We start from the raw sequence: 12,163 nt of genomic DNA on the forward strand, positions 1-12,163 counted from the left end.
CTTCAACCAATACTAAAGTGTAGCATCCTGGATGATGCGACGGCAGCCATTTTTGTGCCAGTACACTTACCACGCATTAGTGGTTAGGTAGTGAAGTGGTGAGAGAGATACCCAAATAGAGACTGGGGATGATTACAGAGCCAGAATAACATGCTATGGTGGGTAAATAAGCCTGCACATCAGGATGCACCCTACTCTGTCCCCAGACAGTCAGGACCTTAGTTTTACAATCATATGAAAAAGTTTGGGGAACCTTTCTCAGCCTGTATAATATTTTACCCTACTTTCAACAAAAAAAGATAACAGTGGCATGTCTTTCATTTCCTAGGAACATCTGAGTACTGGGGTGTTTTCTGAACAAAGATTTTTAGTGAAGCAGTATTTAGCTGTATGAAATTAAATCAAATGTGAAAAACTGGCTGTGCAAAAATTTGGGTCCCCTTGTACTTTTGCTCATTTCAATGCATGTAACTGCTCAATACTCATTACTTGCAACACCAAATTGGTTGGATTAGCTTGTTAAGCCTTGAACTTTATAGACAGGTGTGTCCAATCATGAGAAAAAGTATTTAAGGTGGTCAGTTGCAAGTTGTGCTTGCCTTTGACTCTCCTCTGAAGAGTGACAGCATGGGATCCTCAAAGCAACTCTCAAAAGATCTGAAAACAAAGATTGTTCAGTATCATGGTTTAGGGGAAGGCTACAAAAAGCTATCTCAGAGGTTTAAACTGTCAGTTTCAACTGTAAGGAATGTAATCAGGAAATGGAAGGCCACAGGCACAGTTGCTGTTAAACCCAGCAGGTCTGGCAGGCCAAGAAAAATACAGGAACGGCATATGCGCAGGATTGAGAAAATAGTTAAAGACAACACACAGATCACCTCCAAAGACCTGCAAGAACATCTTGCTGCAGATGGTGTACCTGTATATCATTCTACAATTCAGCGCAATTTGCACAAAGAACATCTGTATGGAAGGGTGATGAGAAATAAGCCCTTTCTGCACTCACGCCACAAACAGAGTTGCTTGTTGTATGCAAATGCTCATTTAAACAAGCCAGATTAATTTTGGAACAAAGTGCTTTGAACTGATGAGACAAAAATTGAGTTATTTGGTCATAACAAAAAGCACTTTGCATTGCGGAAGAACAACACCGCATACAAGAAAAATACCTGCTACCTACTGTCAAATTTGGTGGAGGTTCCATCATGCTGTGGGGCTGTGTAGCTAGTTCAGGGACTGGGGCCCTTGTTAAAGTCGAGGGTCAGATAAATTCAACCCAATATCAACAAATTCTTCAGGATAAATGTTCAAGCATCAGTCACAAAGTTGAAGTTACGCAAGGGTTGGATATTCCAACAAGACAATGACTCAAAACACAGTTCAAAATCTACAAAGACATTTATACAGAGGGAGAAGTACAATGTTCTGGAATGGCCGTCACAGTCCCCTGACATGAATATCTTTGAAAATCTATGGGATGATTTGAAGCAGGCTGTCCATGCTCGTCAGCCATTAAATTTAACTGAACTGGAGAGATTTTGTATGTAAGAATGGTCAAAAATACCTCCATCCAGAATCTAGACACTCATCAAAGGCTATAGGAGGTGTCTAGAGGCGGTTATATTTGCAAAAGAAGGCTCAACTGAGTATTGATGTAATATCTCTATTGGGGTGCCCAAATTTATGCACCTGTCTGATTTTGTTATGATGCATATTACATATTTTCTGTTAATCCAATAAACTTAATGTCACTGCTGAAATACTACTGTTTCCATAAGGCATGTCATATATTAAAAGGGAGTTGCTACTTTGAAAGCTCAGCCAATGATAAACAAAAATCCAAAGAATTAAGAGGGGTTCCTAAACTTTTTCATATGGCTGTACATCTCATCCGCAGGACGGTGCCATTTTCACAGCACAGTGTCACTATCACTACACTAGGGCATTGAGATCCACATTCAGATCACAAGTTAAATGCCCTCTGCTGGCCTCGCCAACGCATTTTTCAGTAGCAACCAGAGCTTTCCTAGATGGTCTACCATCCACATACTGGTCAGGCCCAAACACGCTTACATTCAGGTGGATCACCTGTTCTGAAGCATATGTGGTATGGAGGCTGGGAATCTTGTTAGTTCTGCAATGTAAACTTGGAAGTGAATATGAGAGCCTAATGTATTTTGTAAAATATGTAAACAGCAGTACACACACATCATTCAGTGTGATTAAATGTTGCTTATCTTTTAATGTTTTTGTACAAAATCTAGTGAGGCCATGGTGGTGCAGTGGTTAGCACTACTACCCCACAATTCTAAGTCCACGGTTTGAATCTCATACTCAATTGTCATCTGTATGAAGCTAGAACTTTCTCCTCATTTCTGCTTGGGTTTTTTCCAGTGTTCCTTCCACATCCCAAAAATGTGAATGTTAGGTCGATTGGGGACTCTAAATTTGCTCTGCCTGAATGTACTGAAAGTGTGGCTGTGTTTAAGTGGACACTGGAGTAACTGCTCTGAGCCCAAAACTGCTGAAGTTAGGTTCTGGCCCACTGTTACTCTGAATTGCATTAAGCAGGTTTCAGAATAGTATGGTGTGTATTAAAATATTAAAATAATCTGTCTTGAATCTACTAATTGCTGTTAGCCTCAAAAGAATGAGCCATAGTAACATATGTCAACCTTAATGTTCAACTCTTTCAAAATTTGCACACAATCAACAAGATAATTAGGCATAATGTGTCATACCATTTGTGGTGTCAGATATAAATCTGGCCACAAGTTAGTTTAAACAGGTACATACAACTTGATAATCCATGAAATTATTGAAGGTATTTTGACAGGAATACTCTGACCCTGAATACATGTTCTTTTCTTCAACAAACATATGAAAGGAGATAAAAGTTTAATTTCAAAGTATATTTTACAAAAAAGGATTGACTTAATAGATTAAGCAATTAAGACACTAAGCAAGTTTCAAAAGAAGCATGGCTGCAAGAATTCCCTCACATCCTTCACTAATAGCCAACTGATTTTAAAAAGAACAGTCATTGACCGTTGTCAACACATTTTTAATAGGAGTTCAGTCGATGCACTTCCAGGAATTATTTGCTTCATTAGGAAAAATAAAGTTAAACAAAAAATATAAACAAAACAGGGCTGAATGCAGAAGTTAAAGACAAAAACTAAATATTACAAGTGTTTATTTTAAATCCATGGTCTGCATCTACCTTGTATGATTTTCTTTAGGTCTAAATTGTACTGTACAGATGGGTAAGAGTGCTGGCATGATAGCATTTTCAGAAGTTAAATATTCACATATAAGATGAAAGAAGCAGTTCACAAGTGCACAATACAATCTTAAATAAGGTATAGTAATAGAAACTGTGCAGGCTTAAAATCCCTCCAAAACACAATATTTGCAGAAGAAAAGGCTGTTTTTTAAGTGTGAAAGGCTTTGCTGTGAAACAGTAAACCATTTAACCATGTTCAAGCAAGAACTAAGACAAACAGGAAAAGCTTAAAATGAGGTCCTAATAGAAAAGACTGCCTTAAAGATATAAGTGAAGAAGGCCAGTTTTAAATATTCTTAAATTTTTTAAATTATATTTTCTCTTGAACTATAACACTTCACATTTATAACTTTTTTTTTTTTTATAAACTACAAAGGCTCTTTCAGGCTAAATGTTTGCCAATCAAGGCTGTTTGTGGCTTTCCATTTGTTAATTGTGAATTGTCTATATTAATGTATTTCTGTTGGGATTATGAAAACTAATTATTACCTTATAAATTCTCTGTAGTTCATTAGTATTTGCAAAAAAATAATGTGCACCACTTTTATAAAAGGAAACATATAAAGCCCTACACATCAAATGCAGCATTTTTAAACCATTTATGACACAATTGCAATAAATGTCAAACACAAAATCTGTTCATTCAAAAATGCCATTTATCTTCTACTAATGAAAATGGAAAACAAGAAGTGTCAAAATACCAAAATATGAATTGGTTTCACATGATATATACAGTATCGGTCAAAAGTTTTAGAACACCTCAGTTTTTCTTAAGATTTAAATCAGTTGAAATGCAACGAATGAACTAAAATAGCAAAAAAGGTAAGCAGTAAACTGACAGAGAATTAAATTTAAAGTTTAAGTAAGCAAAAACTGGAAAAAAATTAAATTTCAGAATATTACAAATAGGCCTATTTCAGGGAACAATTATTAATTTACAACCAATTAAAGTATATTAAGCCTGGCAAGTTGAAGCAAACAATTTGCACAGGTGTCCTAACTTGTTTTGATTACTTAAAAACCCTCTGTCTGTCTTTAGACTGCGTTACTACACCCTCTGAAGTACTACTTGAACAATATTACACTGTGGAAAGTTGTAAATTCTTGCAATAATGACAAGAAAATGGCAATTAATAAATGAAATGAGAGAGAGCATTATTACCCTTAGTGTTATAAGCCCTTCATTTAGAGAAAGTGTTAAAAAATAAAAATCCAAATGCAATTCGAAACTGGAAAAAACTCTGATAGGAAAAGATCTGATAGACCCAAAGTTACAAGCCAATCAGAAGACACGTTTATGAGGGTCACTAGCTTATATGATAGGCACCTCTTGGCAAAACAGCTTCAAGCGCAGCTTAACAGTGGTTGAAAAAAGCAAGTCTCAATTTCTACTGTGAAGAGGAGACTTTGTGCTGCAGGGTTGACATAGTGAGTGGTAGTAAAAAAGATATTCTTTAAAGGACAAAATAGGGCCTTGAAATACCAACTGTGGACTACTGCAGACTGGGAGAAAGTCTTGTGGACTAATGAATCAAAATTTGAAATCCCCAGTTCATCACGCAGGGTGTTTGAAGAACCATTCTTTTATCAACTCAAGGGTGTACAATGTGTGACACCAACTATCAAACATGAAGGAGGAAGTGGGATGGTCTGGGGTTCTTTTGCTGGAGGCAGAGTTGGTGACTTGCACATAGTGACTGGCATTCTGAATCAAAAGAGTTACCACAGTTTCACTGTTGTATCAGCAAAAGGTGTCTACTTTGATGAATCAAAAATATGAATACAATTTTGTACACTTACTGATTCATTGATTAATTTTTTTTATTTGCCATTGTTTACAGTATTTGTTCTATGCTTTGATTTCATGAAACATTAAGAGATTAAGCGGCATGCATTTCTATAAAAAACAAACTGAGGTGTTTTAAAACTTTTGACCAGCAGTTATAAGTATTGGCTTTATACTTTATATATTGTACAGATTAATGTCTTAGGTTTTCTTAAATAGCACAAGTCGTACACAAGTTTGTAGTCTTTATTGGTATTTTTCTTTGAGACATTCAAATTACTCCACTTCTGATTCAAATAATAACTGTTTGCTTGGGGGATTATATGCTATGAGCTTTAATGCATATCTTATTTGTAGAATAAATTAATTAACAACCATGCTCAAGCTTCTCATCAGATTTCATTGGTATTATGCTCTCTCTTCCTCGGCAATCCCATTAAAAAAAAGCAGATTACCCACACAGGCTTAAAAAAGGAACCTAAAGAGCTCCTGATTCCAAAATTTCATTAGTAAAAAGCAATTAACTCATAACTCCAGCTCTTTTTAAGTATTATTGCATTAGAATGTCTCACTGTAGCTGCTGATAATCATACAACATCTTCTGCTAAGACTAAGCTGTAAAACATTAATATACTACAGTACAATTTAGAATGCCAATATTACAGTGTCAGTATTGTATAGAAACATCCTTTACTACTCAACATTAAGTCTTAGTTTATTATAACCTTAGAGCTAGCCTATCGGACCTTTGAAAACAAATTCTAGCACACCTATACTTTTTTGAAAAATACAGTCTGATATTATAAAATGTCAGCACACAATTCTTTAGTTAATTTGTAAGTAGCTCCATACCATCTGTTTAAGTATTACTCAATATGCAATGCTGACTGCCCTTAATTTCCTTAATTTGAATTTCAAAAATGCCAAACCATTGGCATTTTGACAAGGGATGATCAGAAATCTTTAAGTCTAAACCTAATGGGGCATTCTACAGTGGCAAATGATCAGCTTACTAAAATATGTGAATTTCAAGCTTCTGCCATTTGTGGATTATAGTGTACTGTTCTTGATTCAGAATGATGCCAACATGACACACTGAACTTCTAATGATAGAAAACAATCCATGTTTGAAGATTCAATCTCAACCAGTCAACGGATATCAGGACTACTCTCCTTCAAATGCCATAGTTAAGAGATGATCAGCAGAATTCTGTCATGGCAAGATATCGCTTAAATATGAACAAGCTTTGGCTAATTCTCGACACTCATGATGAGGACAACAGTAGGAGAAAAGGGTGCTGTTGTGAAATTAATCATAATAAAGTATCAATGAGTTAGGGTGTGTCAGATGGCACTCATCAAAGGGATTAGTTATGGGTCAGTCAGTCAGTCTTCATGAACGGTTAAAAATGAGCAAAGTGTCAACTCATTGGATACCCAGAGCATTGAATCTTGGAATAGATCATCAATATCTTCTAAAGAGAATCTTAAACTAAATAATTTGGACTGGAATACATTTAAGAAGAATTTTATAATGGGGGATGAAACCTGAATGCATCTCTCTCCACCATAGTCCAAAAAACAAACAATCCTAAGACTGAAAATACAGCGGTTCACCAACATCAAAGAAATTCATGGCCCAAACCTGTGGCAGAAAGATCATCTACAAAGACTTATGTTGAGGATGTAGAGAAGACTGATTATACTACTCAGAGCAACAGTTTATTCAATCAATACTATGCTGACTAAGCAATTGAATAAGCAATAAACATTCTGATCATTCCTTGTACATGCTGTATTAGTTTTGTAATATGGAAATAATAGCAGAAGAATCAATCCCTTTGGAACTCAATTTTTTTATCTCCTAATGCAACTATATATTCTTTCCATAAAGTATATAGCACATTAACTACTTCAATACCCATTGCTACAGACTCAAATGAAGAGAAGCAGGTAATTAGTTGACTGTGAGATATATTAATAGATAAACCTTATATAGTATATGTAATATCCCCTATTGAAACTTATTTTCTCCCATTCACCTCGAGACTCTTCTCTGCCCTACCATAGATAAGTAGCTTAGGAAGAATGATGGATTGATGTATCATTTCACTTCATTGTGGGTTATTTTATTAATGTTATAAAGATTCAAGTCCGTGAAAATGTCATCATTTAAATCTATGAAAATTTTGAGACTTACGACAACATCAGTTCTGTCTGCAATCCACCTTGCCAATTGCTCTGCAGCAAAACCTCGGACTGGAAGGTCATAGGTGTCAGCTCTTTTTGGCTTCCCTTTGGATGGGAAATGCATAAATGTTGGAGCAGAATTCATATTCATCTATAGTGAAAAAACAAAATAAAAATCAATTTTAAGTTTAAATGTACAAGTTCAATATTGACATTTAAATTAAAAAACATACAGTATTTTTGTGTCTAAAATTCAGCAGATTAGATTATATGGTTCCTTATCAATGAAATGTATCATGGTGTATTTTTTTTTTATGCTGAGAAAAGAAAAAAAAAAAACACATGCAAAAACAGTAAGTAAAAATCTAATGAAAAATACACAGCTATTGCATTACAGAATTACAGGCATACTGCAGCTCTGTCCAGGGTTAGTTCCTGTCTAGTGCTCAATGCTGCAAAAGCAGATTTGGGTCACTCACAAATATTCTGATTTTGAATAAACACATTCAGGAGATTGATTGATGGTTGAACGGACAAATTATATATAGTATAGTTTTATTTTTCATGTTGGGTGAACAAAACATTCTACACAAGAACAGAAGGAAAAAAAAAAAAATATATATATATATATATATATATATACACACATATTTCTATTAAATAAAAAAAAATCTTGGGTCGAGACATAATTTTCTCTGAGACACTTTAACGTCCTTTTAAATGTTTTAAATGTTCAAAGCACTACTTGACAAACAGATCATGCAACACGCCAGCAGCAGTAAGCCAGCTGACTGAGCATAGAGGAGGTTAAAAAAAAAAAACTAAAAAAAATAACCTGTATTCGTTTCCCATTGTATCACCATTTAAGAGGGGGTTTTGGAGGAGCGACCGCATCTCCTTGGGGTGCATTCAGCCCGACTCTTCACAACGCGAGCGGCAGAGACACAAAGTGGCTAGTGCGTGGCAAGCCCCGGGGGTTGTTGGTGGGCTTAGTGAAGCGAGCGGGGCAAAGCTCCTTAGTATGTATATATGCCTTTATCTCTGCGTTTTTTCCCTCCATTTTCCTCCCACACACAAAATGTTGTGCACGTTAGGCTAACTGGTAACTATAAACTGTCCCTGTGCGAATATGGATCTGTATATGAGTGGGTCCTGCTATGAAATGGAGTCCTGCTAAGAGATGGTTCCTCCCAAGTGTACAGTGTCAACAAGATAAGCCCCAGTCCACTCCAACCCAGAACTATATTTCACAAAGGATACTAATTCAACATTCAATGTTTCAGCTCTACATCAACACTCTAAAACAAAACACATTGAAATAAAATACATAATGTGTGAGTTTACCATATGGAAAACATCTGAACCTTCATCAAAATCCACTGCAGCAAAAAATATCTTATTAGTGAAAGCACTGGAATAACGCCATGAATTTGCCAAAATCTGGTATTCTTCATCTGCCTGCCTATAAAAAAGTGTAAAGTGTTAATATACATACCATACACACGGCTCAACAGTGAAAATGCTCAAAAGTGTAAATAAATATAAATGATTTTGTACATCATTTTGTCTACATTATTTGTTTATCTCACATGCCTAAAACATTTGCAGAAAAAATCAATAATTATACACCCTTGTTATTGTTAAAAAGCTGAAAAATCCAAATACATCAGCCAGTGCTACACTGTCCATTCTTCTCTAGTTTAATCAGCAGAAATATTACTGACAGTAGTACTGTGAATAAATTTAATGTGTGTGCATATCAATATGACAATCTTTTTTCATTGCATGCTTCATTGAAATATTAGAAAATACTTAGACACACTGATTTTCACTTTTTCTTTTTTAATAAATTTGCAAACATTTCTGAAAACATGTTTTCACTCTGTCATTATGGGTTATTAAGTGTGGACTGATAGGCAAAAATGACAGGTTTATCCAGTTAAAATGAAATCTACTACATAATAAGGTGTGCAGAAAGTGAAGGGGTCTGAATACTTTCTAAATCCACCATAGATGAGGGCCCTCAATGTATCCATTTACCAACTGATACCCATTTACCCCACTGCAAGGCCTTGAGCAATCAAAGAAAGAATTGCACACTCTGCCTGAATTAGACCCTTGTCCATCACATGATGCACTAATCCACTCACTAATTTAAAAATTTTCCGATACATCTATGTTGCATTTGTATCAGAGCGGGGGAAAGATACATGCTATAGCCAACTTGGGTATCAAACCCCAGTACAGTAAATGCTACTCAGAAGTTGACTGTACCAAACACACCTTGCAAAATCAACAACTCAGCTAAACTATACATACACAAATAAAAACTATGTTTGTGAAGCATACTTTGAATTCATAGATTCACCCAATATTTATGTAATGTAATTTGAGCAAGATCATCAATATTTCTTATTTCCACACACAGGGCTAACGCATCACTTAATATTTTAATGTGAGAGATTATATGAATTTCCCCTTGGGATTAATAAAGTATCTATCTATCTATCAATGTGTCAACAGATGAAAATCATATTAAAATAGCATGCAACGTAACTATTATTAAAACACATTGCACATTGTGTATTATTTTGCATTTCATCTAGCTACACAGAAAGACTTAAAAGTAGCACCATCACAATACATTGTATAATAAGAATTTATAGACAGCATATCGTACATTTCATCATAAAGGTAATTACAGACATAAAATGCACATGCAGCTCTTATTTAACAACAAAGTACAATCATTAAAATGGTGCCTGACAATAATCAATTTTTAAACAATTACATACTTGCAAACAACACATTGTCTTTGAGGCTGCAGTGCTGTAAACATCACAACGACAGAGTAATTCCTTGGTGGAGCTTTCACTAAACGTCGAAATTTATCTCCATTCATACGAATTACAGCTCTTTTACTGGCCCAGTCCATCAGTTGTCCAACTTTTTCAGACAAAAGCATCTGCACAGAAAAAGAAAAGCCTTAAGGAGTGGTGGCACTTGCCAAAAAATTATTTTAATATCTACGATAATTGTATTATTTTATGATGCCTCAGACATTCACAGGTAAACAATAAAATATAAATCAGCCATTTCAATCAGTAATAGCCATCAGCAACACTGATTATAAAATCACTTTAATTATATCTTGATAAAAAAAAAAAAAAAAAGATATACATTTCTATCAAAACACACAAGCATTTCTGGGTGTGTCCAGATGTTTCACGGGTAGCGTTATGTTTCTGGCTTTTTACATTTAGGGCATTGGCAGGTTAAGAGATTTGCTCAATCCACAAGCCAATGATGGCAACTGAACGTTCTGGTTTTAAGTCTAATATCTTAACCAGTATTGTCTACCAATATCCCAAAGACATGCATGTAAAAGGCCATTTTAAACTGACTGTGTGCGAGAATGAATATATCATGCAATGGACTGACACTCCTACTACAGCACATAATGAGGTAGAAGGGTATAACAGCTAGTAACATTTGTGCATATTTGCACTTTAAGATATTTTAATAATGTAAATTACTAGCACAGTGGCTAACAGTGCAGTCTCGCTTCTTTTAGATACCACAGATACAACAGTCTGAATTCCGTTCTTCAAGGAAAGTAAAGGTTTTTCCAGCTTTATTTTCCTTTCGGAGTCTTCAATTTTCACTAGTAGTACAAATAAACAATCGATTTTTATCAAAGAGTATAAATTTTATTTAGTTTTGATGCATAGCATACTTAGAATGAATAGATTCACCAAATATTTACATAATGTAATTTGAGAGATGTCATCAATATCTCTTATTTCCACCCACAGGGCTAATGCACCACTTAATATTTTAATATGATAGAATGGAATCAATGTAGACCAACAGATGAAAATGTTATTAAAACATCATGCAAAGTAACAGTTATTAAAAATATTCACATGGATATGCTTGATGGACATACAGCATCACAGCCAAAAATAACTGGGAATGTAAAAAAAATTGCACAGAGCTATGAGCTCCACACTTTGACAGGGCGTTATTTGCACCTCTGCATCTGTAAATTGAACAAAGTTCAGTTAAAATTCGGTACTACAGATATTTCAACCATGAAGGACGAAATATAAGATCACCTGTCACTTTAATATACACCAATTAATCAATACAAAAATTTACGTATAATCGAGTGTTCTCAAAAGTAGAATTTAGGAAGCAACAAATTATCAAATACAATGTAGAAATTAAGCACTCGGAAAATTACTCGGCAAGTAATTCTGCAAACCTTGTGCCTATAACTGTAGTTAAGTTAAATGGTACGCGCTAAAGATTATCTATTTTATATATTCATTCTACAGCTGTATTTATAAAGTACTTGAATAAAAAGTGACTGAAAAGTAATGGGACAGAAAACAAAATTAGGATGTTTGGTCCCTCCTTTTTTAAAGACTTCATTGATTGTTTTGAATGGTCACTACTACCCGATTAATCCTCACTGCACCTCCTACTTCACAAAATCAGTTATCAACCGCTAGCATTTACATTCTTCTGTAAAGAGACATTAAACCGGCACTGCTACCTCTTTTTTCTTCTGTCCATCTGAAGGTATGCCATAAAGAATCATAAAAAGTAAGAATACTATACAGACTTTATGAAGACGCATGATTTCACTGCTCCCAAAAATACACAACGATTGGCAACTAACGTTTTGTAGGACAAGGAAACTTGGAGCCACGTGAGTTGCAGCAGCCAATAGAAGACATTTTTGGATTACAGTCAAAAGCTTGTAGAAGTATTCCTTTGTGTGATTGGCTCCTTGCGGTAAACCTGACAGCCTACCAAACAAAGACAAGCTGTTGCGTTCTCATTCGTCAATAAAAGCAGGAAGTCTGATTTTTTTTTTCTTTCAATGTTTTTAA

At 35.0% G+C, this 12,163-nt stretch overlaps 1 protein-coding gene across 1 annotated transcript in view; it reads right to left on the reverse strand.

The window, feature by feature from the left end:
- Window positions 1–11,962, reverse strand: part of LOC120537448 (magnesium transporter protein 1-like) — a 36,351-nt gene extending 24,389 nt beyond the window's left edge. Inside the window, exons 1-4 of the mRNA XM_039766392.1 lie at window positions 11,824–11,962; window positions 10,058–10,227; window positions 8,607–8,724; window positions 7,273–7,413 (exon numbers count right to left, since the gene is read on the reverse strand). Coding sequence (XP_039622326.1) covers window positions 7,273–7,413; window positions 8,607–8,724; window positions 10,058–10,227; window positions 11,824–11,907 — 513 coding nt within the window. The 5' untranslated portion in view covers window positions 11,908–11,962. The remainder of the gene's footprint in view (window positions 1–7,272; window positions 7,414–8,606; window positions 8,725–10,057; window positions 10,228–11,823) is intronic.
- Between the last annotated feature and the right edge of the window lie 201 nt (window positions 11,963–12,163).

Source organism: Polypterus senegalus, chromosome 10 (assembly GCF_016835505.1).
Source record: "Polypterus senegalus isolate Bchr_013 chromosome 10, ASM1683550v1, whole genome shotgun sequence".
NCBI classification, from domain to species: Eukaryota; Metazoa; Chordata; class Cladistia; order Polypteriformes; family Polypteridae; genus Polypterus; species Polypterus senegalus.